At 37.9% G+C, this 16,727-nt stretch overlaps 1 protein-coding gene across 2 annotated transcripts; it reads right to left on the reverse strand.

The window, feature by feature from the left end:
- Positions 1–264: 264 nt before the first annotated feature.
- Positions 265–15,096, reverse strand: DRAM1 (DNA damage regulated autophagy modulator 1). 2 transcript variants are annotated; one of them, XM_066550222.1, is made up of 7 exons: positions 14,966–15,096; positions 8,608–8,675; positions 7,263–7,405; positions 5,346–5,523; positions 4,266–4,324; positions 2,890–2,982; positions 265–879 (listed from the first exon to the last, which is right to left on the reverse strand). In XM_066550222.1, exons 1-7 carry the CDS (start codon positions 15,094–15,096, stop codon positions 847–849), a joined length of 705 nt encoding a protein of 234 aa, XP_066406319.1. In that variant the 3' UTR covers positions 265–846. The 2 variants fall into 2 exon arrangements, with proteins under 2 accessions (XP_066406319.1, XP_066406318.1); XM_066550221.1 differs by having other exon boundaries at positions 265–1,599.
- Between the last annotated feature and the right edge of the window lie 1,631 nt (positions 15,097–16,727).

Raw genomic sequence — 16,727 nt, forward strand, 5'->3', positions numbered from 1 at the left:
AAATAACAACTTCTTGCTTCTTATAGTTTACTTTATGAAAGCTAAGAATAAAAAGCAATGAAAGAATTAATACACAATGCACTGGGAAATATGGTCTTTTCTCAACAGAGCCTTAAGAATAACATGATGTCACTTTTTGTGGTTGATACACATTTCCTTTATGATCTTCACTTGAAGAAATGTGTGTCCCTTACAGGATACCCAATCAGCAAGACATAAGGTCCTTCCTTTATCTGGAAGAACTTATAAACAAAACATCAACTCTTTAAGTTGTGAAACAGCTGAATTTAATACAGTTTAAAATGCACATTAAAAGAAATATTAACAGATGACTAATCTTAAGACATCACTCTCCAAACACACATTAGTTAGTGGATATTAGCAACTGAAAATCATCAATATTTCTGCATAAACTGTGATATAGTGTGGAAAATGTAATTTTCAGAGAACATAATTCACAACCAAGTGGTTAATGCACAGAATGGAGGTGGTGAATCTGAAAGAAAAGAAAGAACCTTTTGCCTGCAGATACTTGTAACATCTGACTTCTCAGTTAGTTCCTTTCCAAGTCTTTCATTACAGAAGGAAGTGTATAGCAGCAAATATCTTCATTCCAGATGCTCTCCAGGTTTGTTTTTTAATTTAGTTTTATGTATATAATACTACTACATTTATTTCTAAGTACCTGAAAACTACTGCCTCTTCTTATTTTCCATTCATTCCCAAGACTTTTTTTGAGATCTTCTTCACTCCATTGTGGAATAAAACACAGGCTGGAAAATTCTGCTTTATATTAACGAAATTGCAGTAAGAGTTCTCTTTATTACATCATGCTTAAATGTAAATTTACTCTCTATTCTCACTTCCATCTTTTGTTTCCTGTGGCCATCAGTGCACAAAAGGAAAAAAGGGGTGGATTTTTACAACATGTATTGCAGTGATGATTAGAAAATATTTTTCAGAAATATATTTTTCAGGCAATATAGTTTAAATTTTTCTTAGGATTTGCATTTGCATTGCAGTGCCCAGTATCAGAAATATGTAGCATAGTGTTGCCATCTACTAACTTCAAATTTCTTCAAACAAAGATGCCCACTCTTGCTCTCACCATCTTCTCCAGCCCTTGCAACTTAACAGAGTAGGAATTCAGTCCTAGTGATTTCTGTTGCCTTTACACTTCTCTCTTTGCAAAATGTACTTTTTCAAGTTTAAAATTAATGCTATTGATCACACTAAAGCAAATTAAAAAGTACAGATATGTCCAAAATGGAAGAGCTGGGGAGATCAAGTCCTTGAGTGATTTTATGGTGCTTCTAGATATTGCTTTTATTACAGTATTTTTAATATACCAAACCATATAAAAATTACAAAATATTGCAAAAAATCAGGAGGAACCTTGCTCCAACTTTTTAAAATCTTTTAGTGGTTGCTGGTGCAGAGTTAATGGCATGGGCTCTTAATACAACCTCATCAATCCTTGTGCCTCTGCCACTTTTTCTATCAGTAAAAAGAAACCTAGAATATTCATAGATATAAAATATTGTTCTTTCAATATCAGAATTCTTCATATATTTCTGTTGATATCCTTAAAGAAAATCTCTAAAAGAAAAATAAAGGAAGATCATTTAATTTTACAGTTCTGTGATATAAAGTACAAGGAAATGAAACAAAACAAAAGACAAAAGTGTTAAAGTGAAATAAATACTGGGAGAAAATTAGAAAAAAAATCTTATTTTTCTTTGAGTGTGGCAGTTTTTTTACTGAATTAATAATTTGGTTTTCTCTGAGCACTGGTTATGACAAAAAGACAGTAGAATCTAAAAAATCTTTCTGTCATTGTCAAACACTAACATTGGATTCATGCTACTTCATAATCTGTAATTTAATATGACCACAATCATTTTGTTTAATTTCATCCCTTTCTATTATTTTCATAATATTTATATTTAGTAGAAGTTTTTATGTGTCTGAAGCAGATTTATCAACTAAGGATTGTTGATAAATATTCTGAGAATTACTGCATTGTCCTGCAAATCTCAGTCTCCAAGGGAAGAGTCTGACCTTTGATGAAAGAGATGCCATCATATACGTGGGTATCAGAGAGTGATGGACTGGCAATAAATACCTCCCCCCAAAAATCATGCATTAAATGATACAGACATTTTGGAATGGTTCAATAATTCTATCAGTTTTAGAAGGCAATTATATACCTTTAAGATCATGTGTTGTGTAATTTAGAACAATTTTTTTTTTTCTGAAAGAAGTGGTTATTTCTGGTGAGCCTAGCTTATTTTATTTTATTATTTTAAAATTTTTGCTTTTAATTAAGGAAAAGCCCTATAGCCATGGTCTATTCAGTACTAAGTCAAAACTAAATAGACATGGAAATGTTTGCTATTGATTAGCAAAATACATGTTAACTCTGAATCCAGCTATCAAACCAGGAGGCTTTTGTGTCAATACTTTTCCAAAAATTATTTCATATTCTTTGTACTGTGAGGAAACATATAGCAAAATGTGTAAAACATCAATGATTGAAATGCTTTGGATTATTATATAAAGTTCCTCAGGCAGAAAAAAATTAAGTTTCAGTTGCATCATTTATTTTGTTATTATGTCACTTTTAGAGGGCCTCTTTCTACAAAAAGAGTGGTAAATAATTGACACATTACTTTTCAAGATCAAACACATTGAACTATTAAACTGAATTTTATGTTTAATAATCAAGGGGGTGAATATTCCTTATGTAGACAGAAATAATTTCTGTGCTTGGTAACATTTTTTCTGTATAGCTTTGATGCATCTATCTAGGTAAAGAATGGTAATTTTCTATTGCATTGTTATATAATTCATAGCACTTAGTCACTGCTAAAATATGTAGATACCAACCTGAAAATCTCTAATGAATGTTAAAAAGAAGCAGATGAAACCAAAGGCCACTGTCCATTCACAGATTGCACTCATAAAATGGTAAGTATAATCCTGATGGAATTAAATATAAAACAAATTGTCAGATTAAACAGCTAAATAAAACAAGGGTGAAATGATATAGACATTTCCTTCTGTTAATTCAACAAGTAAGATTTATGACTCGTCAGCCCTGTTGTATAAAAGTCAATTCACATTTTGTTTTTCCAGAATGATGAGTAAATTTATCAAGGTGCATGTGTTACACTAAGTACCGTGCAGTGCCATCAAAGGCAGTAAAAGAAAACTACAATTAGCATGGTATAAAAACAAAGGTTGAATGTAATATAAACCTGAAAACATTCAGTGGTTATGTTAAGATTACTGATGTGCCCATGCTCCAAGCTTTCACTCAGAGCCACTGAGCTCAGTAATTCTGAGCAAACCCTTACCATGTTTTGAAATAGAGGGCCACCCTTAATGACAGCTCCTGACAAGACTTTTGTTTTTAAGACTCTCATTGAAAACCTATGGCACATGGCACAAACAGAATGCAAAGTCTTTCTTAACATGCCATCACCAAATATGCCATCTGTTTCAGTAAAACCATTTTTTCATCTTTGCATCACATAAAAACCCACAAAACCCCAGAAGATATTACTAAGATTGTCAAATTTGCAAAGATTTATCTCACAGCTGCCTTGCCACTGTTTGGTTGTGGTACATTTGCTAAGTGTGATATTATTAAGCTCTTCGAGCAGGATATACTCTCTGCATTATTTAACCTTTTTTTTTTTAATGCCTCCTTTTAGCAAAATTTGCCCAAAAAGCAAAATTAGTTTTCATAGTTGCCATTCTGAAAACACTGAAATGAATTCAAATACCTAAAATTAACTTTAGGTTATTTTAGCTCAGAGTCCAAATATTTATGACAGTATCAAAGATTATTTAATATAGAATAATAAAAAAGCTGAGAAAAAAATCTCAAAACCTACAGAATTAAATTGGTCCACTTTTTCTTTCATGTGAAAAGTTAATTTTCAATAATATTGACTATAAAATGAAGTAGAACTAATTACCAGACTTTTTTTGGTAGTTTTTTCTATGGGAAACTCTCAAGTTCTTGGTCAAAATGAAAGTCTAACTCTATCAAGATTGATCACCCATGACAAATTTTCTTACCCACACCGCAGACATCTCCCTAATGAAGAAGTGACTGGAAAGCATCATTGCACAGATCTGTTCATGATAATGTGCTATTTGAAGTCTCTGACATGTTTGTAGTGCTTTAAGATAAATATAACAGATTCCCCAAATAATATCACACAAGGTAAGTTGGCTACCTAGTACGATTTTACCTTTTCACCTGGAGTCCAATCAATTTTTGTCATGGAAATTTTTGAAGCAAACACAATCACTGGGAAAAACAGTGTAAAGGAAACTATGCAATATCAGTGAGTGAAAATGAAAATGTCTGCTTACAAAAAAAAAAACCAAAACCCAGACCATCTTCCCCTTCTGTAGCACAGAAGACCCTGAACAGCCAGAATATCAAATAAAGGTATTAAGAATACAAGGAAGTGAAACACCTTATTACAAGGCAAGTGGTAACATCAATCAAAACACATTTCTGCACAAATTAAGGTTCCTGTAGGTTCTTTCAGTATATAGACAGTAAGGGAGACACTCCAAACTTAGGTGACATTTGTGATCAAGAACCATGGAAGCAGCGTCCTGCACTGCTGGAAGTGGAACAATGTTGGTTTCCACTGATGCACAATAAGTGTCTTGATCTGTTTGTACAACTTCCTCTTGGGACTGAGTCCCTCTTCCAAAGTCCTTTCACAGCTGCTGGAACCAAAAGCAGGCTGTGGCTGGCTGGCTCATGTGATGAGCTGCTGCAGTCACTTTTCAACACTGGCAGATCACCCAGGGCAAGTAAAATCAGTGAGATGGGTAATTATAGCATGCCAAGGGAAGAGCCAGGAAGTTGTGCAGTGTGGCTTTAAGAGAGGTGACCATTGAGGTGAAGAACCAAGCAGCATGATCAGAATCATCTGCTTAGGCTTGTATGCCACCCTTGTTTTTAGATTCTCTGTGGTTCATTGTAGAAGCAGTGGCTCCCTTTCTCAGACCTTCCTCCCTTTGAGTGAAGGAAGTAGGAAAGCTGCTCTAATTTCACTAGTGTATGATTCTGTGAAAAACACTGGGACATTGGTTTTAAATACACCACTGAAATAAGAGATAAAGCTTTTTAGAAGCTCCCAAAACTCATCTTTATGCTATTGATGGTGTCCCAACATGCTGTATTATACACATTAGAGAGCCTTAAATAAAGAGTGTGTCTTTGTTTTTATTTTTTTATCAGCAATTATTTAACTTAAAGGAAAACCATGAACACATGAAGGAAAAACCATGGGATGCACCATAAAGGATACTGGGAATGAAAGCAATGCATGATATGACAGATATGGCCATCCTTATGTGGCACACAAGGTAAGTGTTCCATCGTGGGCAGGACTTGTAGGAGATTATAGACTGAAGTGTGATGTACACAACACCCGAGCCAAAGGCCACCAGAGCTCCTATGTCATGGACACTGGGAACAGCCAGCTCCTGGAAAGGGAATCAGCACAATGGTTAGCTGCTATGACCTGAAGAAACTGGCAGGTAGTGCACATGAATGTAAATTTGCTACATGGCATACTGATTAGAGGAGCTAGACTGACTACTAAGGGAATAATTTCTAATTCCAGCTTTGCTTTGGTCTCCTGACTTGAAACATCACCTGACCATGAGCAAATCTCACATCCTGTTCATGTTTCAGTTATTCTATTGGCAAATAGGGATCAGAATGTACTGTTCACTAGATGTACATATACAGTGAAAAGATTGAAGGCTTGCAGGCCACCATTTCCAGCTTCTTGGGCAATAAAGGATGCATGAAAATCTGCTAGATCAGATGCTTATTAGCCAGATTAGATCCTTATTATGCTCAGATCCCTTTCTAAAAATTGCATTTAACATGGAAAGCAGGGTCAAAGCAGAGGAAACAGAACTTAAGTGAGGAAGGAGTTTATGGACTGGCAATGAGACACAACAGAGATTAGATAAGAACCAGTGTTATAACTGTCAAGGAATACCTTTGGAAACATCAGGATCAAAGTTTCTGCATCCCTGACTCTCACAAATTATTTTGCATTCCTGATTTGTCTTCTCCCTATTGAAGCTGAGTTTGGTTTCTATTTCAGTCAGGCATCATCCAACATTTGTTTTGTGCCACATATAAATCTTATCAATAAGAACAGGGACATTTTAAAGTAAAATATGATTATAATAGACTACAGTACCTGTGGTGTTTGCAATCCACACACACTGCCTGGATGCAAAGCTAAAAAGGGCAAGATATCATCCTAAGGCAGATGGGATTTTTGTCTGAAAATACCATTTCCATTACATGTAAAACTGCACTGGCTGTTGAAGGCCCAACAATCTTTATTTTCAATTTCTGTGTATGTCATCATGTAGACCATCCTTTAAAAGAAATAATGCAGCTGTTTCCACAGATTTTAAGGCAGTATCTCAAGCCACCTGCCAATTAAATTTAACTTGATTCTAGGCTGAAGTTTTCAGTGCAATTATCATAATATTTGTGTCAGAATCTACCTTATTATATACTTCCTCACTAGAAAAGGTGAAATGAATAATTTGTTTTGGTATTTTTTCTCCCTATTGAATTTTCTTTCAGACATTGAGTGGGGGAACTTTGGTTTGTAATGTGATACTTCTGGCAAAGTAAGCAGTAGTTCTACATGTCTGTATCAAAAGATAAAACATGTTGTTATGCCATTTCCTACAGACTCCAAAGTTTAACAGGCTGATATTGTGCCCAATTTTCTAACCTGCCAGATAAGATTAATTTATTTTGTAGAAAATTCTGCTAGTGAGTATGCCATCATTCAGCCAAAAATGCAGATGCTTTTGTTAGTCTGACTTATTCTTCCCTACCTAATTATAAGCAAACTAAACTTGGAATAGCAAAGTTTTTTACATTCAAGTTTTCACAGAAAAAAAAATTTACAGCAAAAAAAATCCATATAGTACAGACATGTAACAAGACAAGCACACAGAAAACTCCTTAGTGGCATAACTGCACAAGCAAAAATTCTCTTGTATAGGGAGAAAACAAGTCTGTTCCTGAAAAGCTACTGAAAAAAGGCAAGAGCAAGACAGACATTCTTACTCCATTTTCCAAGGGTCTACATGGGGATAATATTAATCTCTATTATCTAGTTGAAATTTTTAATGGTAAAACAATCTTATTTTCATTTTTGTTATGAAATTTATGGTCATACCTGAAAAGTTGCAACTATGCCCATTCCAGTGCAGCCCATCAATCCCACACATAATGTAAACATATTGCATGAAGACCTAACAAAGTGTGATGATTCATTTTGCTTCTCTATTAATAAATATCTGATGTACATTGTAATTGAAGCTGAAAAAAGCAAAACAAAAAAAAGTTTTGTTCAATGATCACATACTGATTACATTTTAACAAACTTTTCCTGTAACACATCACATGCTGAACAAAAAATTTTAAACATAATACAACAAATAATACTATCTTTAACTCTGCTGGAATGAAGAAGTTAATTCAGATGAACTTTCAGATGGAACTTCAACATTGTCTTAAAATTACGCATTATTGCTATCTAGAACTAAATGCACATCAGTTCAAGAAAAACACTAATTTAAATCCCATTCTCCTGGGTGTTTTGGGCACAGAGGCATTGCCATTCCACATTAGAAGCAGATGTTACAGGGAGATAAGAACCATAAACTGCAAGTGGGAAGCCTTATTCTGCTCTGAGATGCAGTCTTGTCCCAGAACTACATCTCCTCCTGATGGATGGTCTGAAGAATGAATTCCTTTTTGTAGAGTCACTGCATGCCTGGCCCTAATATGCAGTTCACTGCTGGCAAACACCTGTATGGAATTAGGAAATCATGGTTCTTCAGGATATAATAAGCTGTAGGCTGAATTCCCCAGTTCCACACCACAGAACACAGTTTCAGCCTATGTACAGTTGGAAAAAGAAATCAGGTAACTTTGCCCAGTCACTATGAGGTTACATAAAACACTCCAAGATTGTGACTGAACGAGGCTCTCATAAAAGGTAAAATATGTTTACTTGGCTTTAAGGCCATCATACAGAGATGCACAGCCCTTGATCCTCCATCCTCTAGAAGATAACAGAAAATGCCAAACTTCCTGATTCACATCAGTTATTTTGTAGAGAAGTAGGCACATTGTGGAGAAAACCAGGTGTTGCTTCAACACTGTTCTTCCCTTTACTGCAGCAGCTTAGAAGCCAAAGTTTCCCTGCATCAGAGTTTTGCAGAGTAATTGTGCCACCCTTGCTCCACTTTTATTTCCAGTGTGTGACTCCATTGCACTGATGAGGTGCTCTGAAGACACACAAGTGCCTCTGAGCCTGCACTAACTGCTCCTAAGGACCCAACTCTCCAGGTATTACTTACATCTACCTGATACTGCCATTTGACTGTGGAGAAGTTTCTCTGCAGAATACTGAATACTGAATACTGAATACTGAAAATAATTTCTGTAATTAAAGCAGGCATTTTTCACTAATTCTCATTTCTTCATTCTGGGCAACCCAAATACCTTATACATACCTAGAAGTGCTGAAATATTAATCATAAAACCAAAGACACCACTCTCAGGAGGTTTAGTTCCAGTGTCACTAAAGTAGAAAGAGAGACAAATTAAAAGTTAATTGAGACCTGTGAAACATAAATGAGACAATTGAAATCCCATGAGAAGTAGAACTCGTGTGAACTGCTGCTGTGTGTGTAAGGCAATTCATCTTCTGCTGCACCATTTGTTGTAGAGAATCCTTCTTTTCAAAAAGAAAGCATAATTTAAGAGCATAGTGGTTGAACTGTATTTCTTCTTTGCTGTATGCAATATGCAAAGATGTGACAGACCTGTACTTTGCTCATGAATGACATGATTACATAAATGACATTTGAGAATTAATGTTTTTTTTATTTGTTGAATTAACACTGTGATAGAACAAAATATATCTAATGGCAGTCACTATCTTAAGATGTGAGAGAATTTGGTTTAATTTCTTTAAAAGGACTTAACTCTGTGAGAGAAATTGTGTTCCATGCCCAGGAATGTTCCTAGGAACTGTTAAATTTACTAATGTAGATAAATCTTGAGAGTACTCTATCTCCAAGGTGTTGCAAGTCTCTTCTGATGAAACACTTCACACTTACAGGGAATAATTAGAAGTTCACAGGGACAGAGAGAGGGAGCATGAGTGTGAGAATACCTACAGAATTTATATACATATCCACATGCACCTGCATATATATGAAAGACATAACGTACACAAAAGATTTGTTTTGTAGAAAATGGAACACTTTCACCATAGAGCCCTTTCCCCTCTTTTCCCTACATAAGTGCAAACACCCACCCCAGAGAATGTCCTTTCCTCACAGAATGAACATATTCCTGGGAGTATGTGAGCTCAAATCCCCTCAAGCAGAACTCTTCTGTGGAACATGAGTGCACTGTTGAAATAACAGTACTATGATCTTGCCACCTCTTTTTACTATTTTTTCTTCTCTGATGTCCATTTTTCTCTTGTTTAACATACAACCAGTTGATATCTATTTGATCAAGTTGGGTTGGTCAAGCCAATGGAAAACATCTAATTCTTCAATCTTTACATAATTTGAGTGTGAGCTAAGTTTCCAGTTACTGGGCAGTACCAAGAGGCAGGATAGTGTGTTTGAACAGAGGCACCCAAAAACTCTGCTATCAGATGTGTGAACACATGAAGGTTTTAGCTAATGCCAAAGCTTAGTGGACACTGAGCAAAGATTCTGAGAACAAACCTTTCTTCTGGAGTGGGAGTGTCAATCTGCTGGAGGGAAGAAGGCTCTGCAGAGGGCTCTGGACAGGCTGGATTGATGGGACAAGATGAGTGGAAGGATGTGACGGTGTTCACAGGGGTTTCCAGGATGAGGGAAGAGACGAGAATGTTGACTCCATGTTCAGAAGGCTTGATTTATTATTTTATGATATATCTGTTACATTATAACTATACTAAAGAATAGAAGGAAAGGTTTCATCTCAGGAGGCTAGCTAAGCTAAGAATAGAAAGGAATGTAACAAAAGGCAGCTCTCTCGGACTCTGTCCGAGATAGCTCGGCCTTGATTGGCCATTAATTATAAACATCCAAGATGGGCCAATCAAAAATCCACCTGATGCATTCCACAGCAGCAGATAACCATTGTTTGCATTTTGTTTCTGAGGCTTCAGCTTCTCAGAAGGGGAAAAAATCCTAAGAAAGGATTTTCACAAAAAGATGTCTACGACAGAAGGAATTTTGGCAAGACCAAGGCCTGGGTCCTACAATTTGGCCACAACAACCCCAGGCAGTGCTGCAGGCTGGGGAGGAGTGGCTGGAGAGATGTCCAGCAGAAAAGAACCTGGGGGGGCTGGTTGGCAGCAGCTGACAATGAGCCAGGGTGTGCCCAGGTGGCCAAGAAGGACAGTGGCATCCTGGCTTGTGTCAGCCACAGTGTGGCCAGCAGGAGCAGGGCAATGATGGTCCCCTGTTCTTGGCTCTGGTGAGGCCACAGCTCAAGCGCTGCTGTGAGTTTGGGTCCCTCACTGCAAGGAAGATATTGAGGGGCTGGAGTGTGTCCAGAGAAGGGCAGCAGAGCTGGGGAAGGCTCTGGAACACAAGTCTGATAAGGAGCAGTGGAGGGAGATGGGGGTGTTTAGCCTGGAGAAGAGGAGGGTCAGGAGTTACCTTATCACTCTCTACAACCACCTGGAAGGAGGCTGTAGCCATGTGGGGGTAGGCCTCTTGGGTAACAAGCAATAGGACAAGAGGAAATGGCCTCATGTTGTGCCAGGGGAGATTTAAATTGGATGTTAGGAAAAATTTCCCCACAGAAAAGGTGGTTAGACATTGGATGGACTGCCCAGAGAGGTGGTGGAGTCACCATCCCTGGAAATGCTAAAGGAAAGCCTGGACTTAGTGCCATGGTCTGGTTGACATGGTGGAGTTCGGTCACAGGTTGGAATCAGAAACCTCAGAGGTCTTTTCCAACCTCTGTTGAGTCTGTGATTCTGTGTATAATGGGACAAGTAGGTACTAGCTAGAGATATTTTTTTCTGTCACTTAATAAGATGAATACTCTTCATTCCAGCAGTGAGGCTGGATTAGGTTTCAGTGCTAAGATTCTGAAGCTACCACTGAGTACAGCCAAAATGACCTCAGCACGAATGCTCTCCACACACAAAAGAGAAAACACTCTCTACTTTAGCAATCACTGTCAAGAATTTCGACAATTTTGTGAAGTTCAGGACAGAAGAGTATGACCATATCAAATGACTTGATTTTAGAAATTCATATTTGCTCTCCAACCCTTTCTATGTTATAGAAGGATTTGTTGCTAAGACAATTTATCAGCAACAAGAGGAAGCTTAGGATTTTTCAGCTTTCATTTTTCTATGAAAAGCTGATGGAAAAAAATAGAGAAAATTCATATATTTCTTTTTACTAGATTGGTTCCAAATTCAAAAGTTTGGACCAAGATTTTGGACAAGTTTTTAGAACTTGTCAGGCATTGGGAATCCCTATTCACCTGAATTTTCTTGTTGTAATGCTTTCTGAAGACTTGCTCCAGCTGGTAGTCTGTATTAATCTTGTTTCTTTTTAACACTGAAATTGATGAAAACAGTTAATGAAGTCTTTTTGTTTGTTTGTTTGTTTGACACACCTGAAAATAATCTTAATTTGTGTTTCATTTAGCCCATTTTTTAACCTTGAACTTCATCTTTTCCTTTTGTTTCTGGAGTGTTTTCATTAACACGACAAAGGAGTACATTTAAAATATGGGCCACTTGTGACAATCTTCAAGGACTTTTTCAAATCAGAAACCACTCTGTGGTAAGTACAGGACTGTAATCACTTCAAAGCTTTTGAAGGGCTTTAGGTGAGCAGAGAATGGAATTGGCACACACATAGAAAGCCATCTGAAGTTCTTGGAACACATTGTAGGAGCAAACCAAATAACATGAAATTGCACTGAACTGCATTTTATAACAAAATATTTTCTCAAGATAAAGGTTTATAGGTGATTTTTGCTGTTGGGGATTTTTAAACTCAACAATCTTAGATTATGTTGTAAAGAAAATTCATACCAGGAATCTTATATCACAATCTATTTAAAAGTACTGCACTGGGCTTTTAAGGACACAATCTTCTTAATACTATATTTTGCATTAAAAAGCTAAATGAATACTTGGATTTATATTAATTTTTCTTTAAGTCTGCTGCTTTGAAAAAAAAAAAGATTAACAAAAGAAGTATTCATGACAATCCCCTCCTTTTTACAAAAAAGAAAAAAGGAAATGGCATATTTGAAACAAAAATGTGCTCACTTATTTGAGCTGGTGCATAGGTGAGCTCAACCTCCATGGAAAAGATGAGGAACTCTGTATGAAAATGACAGCATTTGTGTCACCATCTCATGCAGAAGAATTTTGAAAATGAACAGTCATCTGAAGAGCGGAAAGACAAGAAGGTGAAGGAGACAAGGAATAAGTATTTTAGGCCCAAAAGACTCATCGTAATTGAATTTTCTTCAGAGCCATCATAAACTATTTCTCTTCAAACTGGAGTCCCAGATTTTTAAAATAGGAAGATTCTATTCCACCTACAGGGTTTCTGATTTCTCCAGCGGTACCAACTGGTAGCAAATACTTTCAGGAAAATTCCCTTTACTCTTTCACTGAGAATTCAAACAAGCAAACAGCCATCCCAGCACATCCAAATTGATTAGGATTTTGAGCAGTGTGAGTAACAGGACTCATCATCTTTTAGGACTCAGCTGCTAGAAAACACAAAATCATATTCATTTTATCTACCAAGAATTGTATTTATATGGTTTACTTGATGGGACATTAGCACAGCCTCAAAGACAAATTTAGGTGTGGTCTCTTGGTCTAAAAGCTGCTACATTGTAAGCAAATAAAATTAATGTTACTTCAAGGCATACACAGAGTGCTTGGGGAATGAGTGTAAGAATTACAGAAATGTTGAACTCGAGTATGTCAGTATTCTTCTCCTTTGTGTAGCTGGAATTTCCCCATACGAGCTCTGTTTAATTTTTATACTTCATTTTAAGATATTGCACAACTGAAAGGTTGCAACATTCTTCCTCTTTTTTTAACATTCTTAGTTTTACTAAATCACATTCTCAATCACATGATTCATATTCTTAGGCTAAAGCAATGACCTGAAAATTAAGAATATGAATATGGTATGACTATTGTCCTGAGTACTTAGAAGAAAACCTTGTATTATTCCCAAATGCATCTTCTATGAAGTTCTTATGCTTAGACCCCATGCCTTTAAAATTGTTGCAGGTGCTTCACCAATAGTCAACATATATTCTTAGGCCAAATGTGGTGTTAAAAGGATGTAACATAAACAAGACTTTTAAAAAGCTTTACTAGTAAATGCAGAGGGACTGAGATGTGAGTGGGAATCACTGGTGCAGCCTCTTATGTCTTTGTTTCGTTTAGGTTTTTTAGGGCACATGGACTTTTATGGTGATTCCATAGCTAAAGGATAAGAACAATGTTTAATGGGAGCTATTCCATGAAGTTGATATAACTGTGGCAGCTGTGATACATTCACTAGAGTTGTACAGCTGTGACTTAAATGTTTGGTCCATCCCTTTTAGAAAGAATGACACAATTAAGATACTTTGGCCATTAAAAACTTAACTGCAAACAAAACTATATATAAAAAACCACATCCCACTCTCTCATATATTTTATTCTATTTTATTCTATTCTAAGAAAAATAATTTGTTAAGTTTCTTACTACAGGATCTCAAAATATTTCTGAACAAAAACCATGTACAATTATATCAAATGATTAATTTTTGTTAATTAATACTGGATAAATTGCACTGATCACAAGCACTTTTGTGTTAGTAAAGCTTTGTGTGTAATCAAGGATGAGCAGTAGGGTATTTGTTCAAGTACAAGAACAAGGCTTTCCAAGAGCTTTCCAGATTTGTGCAGAGAGTCTTAAAAAGTTTTGTTAATATAAACATGAAGCCCAACTTTCTATGGCTCAATTTGAATGTAGCTCAGCTATCTTGTGGGTTGTGGTGTCATTTGCTCTTGCCTATGATGACTAACCCTAATTTTCAATCAAATTTTCTTCTATGTGCCAATCAGGTTAGCAGTCTTCTGAAATTGTGCATGTCCAAAAAGTCCTTTAAGGAATTAGGTCTAGATACATCTTGAAAGATATATTTTACAACCTTGTTTAGATCTTCTGGCTAAGAAAGATATATTTTATAACCTTGTTTAGATCTTCCAAGAGAATCAGAGACACTCTTGGATTTCTGCCTAACCTTCAATCTATTGAGAGATAAATACTAACATTTTCATAGTGTAGATTTAAATGTTAACATAAGCCATGCATAAAGAATGATTTACACAGAATTGCACTTAAACGAAAAAGATTATAGAAAAGGGATGCCAGGCATCTCTTGGGAACTCTTTAAAACCCATTGGTCCTATAATGAAATATAAAAAATGCATGTTTGTGAGGATGTGTTTACTGCAAAAGCCATCACAGGGCTTTGAGTCCAGTCATCGTCTGGTGCACTTTGGCCTGGTTCTGGAGTTATACAAACAAAATTACACTTCCACCATGTAATTGTAAACTTTTTCTAGCATCAGGCCCGCGTTGGCTGCAGCAGAAAACTTTCATGTCCTTTTCCACCGTGTCTCCAGCGTCTGTGTCCTGTGGCTCCCAGAGGTGCTAGAGGTGTGATGGGTGCCAGGAGTGCCCAGCGTGTCCCTCTGTCACAGGGAGGCCCCTGGGGACCCCACATTCCCTCCGGGAAGCCCCTCAGGACACCTCCCATGGTCGCACACACACACACAAACCCCGCACCTCGGCCGCTCCCCCGCCTCACCTGATGTAGGGCACGAAGGGCTCGACGTGCCCCGCCAGCACGGCCATCACATAGGAGATGATGAAGGCGGCCGAGGACCAGCAGACGAGCAGAGCGGGCACGAAAGCCACGCCGGGCATGCAGCACAGCATCGCCGCCCGGGGCAGGGGCAGCGGGGCCGCACTGACGGCCGGGCAGCGGGGACTGCCCGCCCGCGCCCGCCCGCCCCGCCGCCCCGGGGATGCCCCGCCGGCAAAGGCGCTGCCTTCCCTTCACTTTCGCTTCTCCGCTGCGCTCCCCGCCCCCGGCGGCCAGGGACAGCCGTGGGCCCCTTCGCCTGTCGCGGCGGCTGGCGCGCTTCGAGAGGTTCTGGCTGCAGAACTTGCCCCGGGTCCCGGTCGCTGCCGGCTCCCCGGCCGCACCCGCCCCGTCGGGGCAGGGAGGCGGGCGGTGAGATGCTGCCCGCACCGCTCACCGGCGGCTTGTGCCCTCACAGCTTTCTATGAAAGGGCTAAAAATGGGTCCATTGGGCTCTTTGCAGCTCGCCAGTGTGAAAAGTGCATATTATATGGCTCTACGCAGATATTTACTATATGTATTTTGATGTATTGATTAGTAGTGCTGTATGAACATTTTGATAATATGATAAATGTAGTCTTGTACCTTTTAAAACGTAGCTTTTGCACTCAAAATAAGAACTATGTAAGTGGGATTTTTTTTTTTTAAGAAAGGAATGAGGCGCTCGCACCAGATAGCAGCCACAGGACACCAAAGTCTTTCAAAGAAAAAGAATTTATTGCCCTCTTATCAGAAGAAATGAACTTCTTCCCACCTCGAAGGCACTGTTAAGATTAAGAAGAAGAAGTTGACACTGACCAGACAGAATCCTGTGTTTGAATAGAATTTATGCATCATGTATGAAGTGTATGAATATGCAACAGGCTATTGTTTTTAAGGGTTAATCCTTTGTTAACAGGTGTCCTTTTTGGGACTTGTGCTGCCCAGAAAAAAGTATCTGGACGTCTGTAACTCTTTGTGTCTATTGTCTCATATTGTCCTAATTCAATTTGTCCAAATTTTTATTACTCTAATTGTATTACTATTTTTATAACCATTTTATTACTATTAAACTTTTAAAATTTTAAAAGCAAGTGATTGGCGTTTTTCACACCGGCACAGAAACCAGGTCAGAAACTGTGCAAGTCCCACTCCAGAGTCCTGCACACATCTCACCCTCCTTGGACTTTCATTTCAAACATATAATGTAGCCTTGATCTCCGAATTTTCCCCTGAAATTCACTTTTCCACATGCTTAGAGGGAAACCATAGTTTAATTCAAAATCATGCCATGCTCAGCATTTTCACTTTTGTTTAGCCTGAAGCCAAGGACAGTCTGCCAAGGGTGTTTCTGTTTCCTTTGATTGTTTGTAGTTACCAGCCCTCCAAACCAACACCTAAACTCGAGGTCACAATTCTGCTACCAAGACATGTGTGTGCATGCTCTGCCTCTGTCCCTGGGAATGTATCGAGGGTTTTGCCTCCGGTGCACATTCCCTGTGCTGGATGCACACAAGGTGAGTACTTGCCATGCCTTTGAAGGCATGAGGAACAGAGATAGAAATTACATAAAAGGACAGTATATCTTAATGCAAGTACAGAAAAATAATTTAAAAATTATTCTACCACTAAGACTGGAGGTAGTCGATGACCGTCTTCTTGGCAGCAGCAAGTTGCTCATATTCTGAACAGATAAATTGAATGTAATAGTTCACACCATGCCACA

The sequence above is a fragment of the Molothrus aeneus genome, chromosome 5 (genome assembly GCF_037042795.1).
Source record: "Molothrus aeneus isolate 106 chromosome 5, BPBGC_Maene_1.0, whole genome shotgun sequence".
Classification (NCBI taxonomy): domain Eukaryota; kingdom Metazoa; phylum Chordata; class Aves; order Passeriformes; family Icteridae; genus Molothrus; species Molothrus aeneus.

What these genes read in the sequence shown, in the direction of transcription:
- DRAM1 (XM_066550221.1), bottom strand. Translation starts at nt 15,096, where the DNA reads ATGCTGTGCTGCATGCCCGGCGTGGCTTTCGTGCCCGCTCTGCTCGTC. An exon ending in ATGCATTGCTTTCATTCCCA is followed by an intron (nt 4,325 to 5,345) that starts GTATCCTTTATG and finishes TGTTTTTCCCAG; the next exon opens with TGATTGTGTTTGCTTCAAAA. An exon ending in ATTGGACTCCAGGTGAAAAG is followed by an intron (nt 2,983 to 4,265) that starts GTAAAATCGTAC and finishes TAATTCCATCAG; the next exon opens with GATTATACTTACCATTTTAT.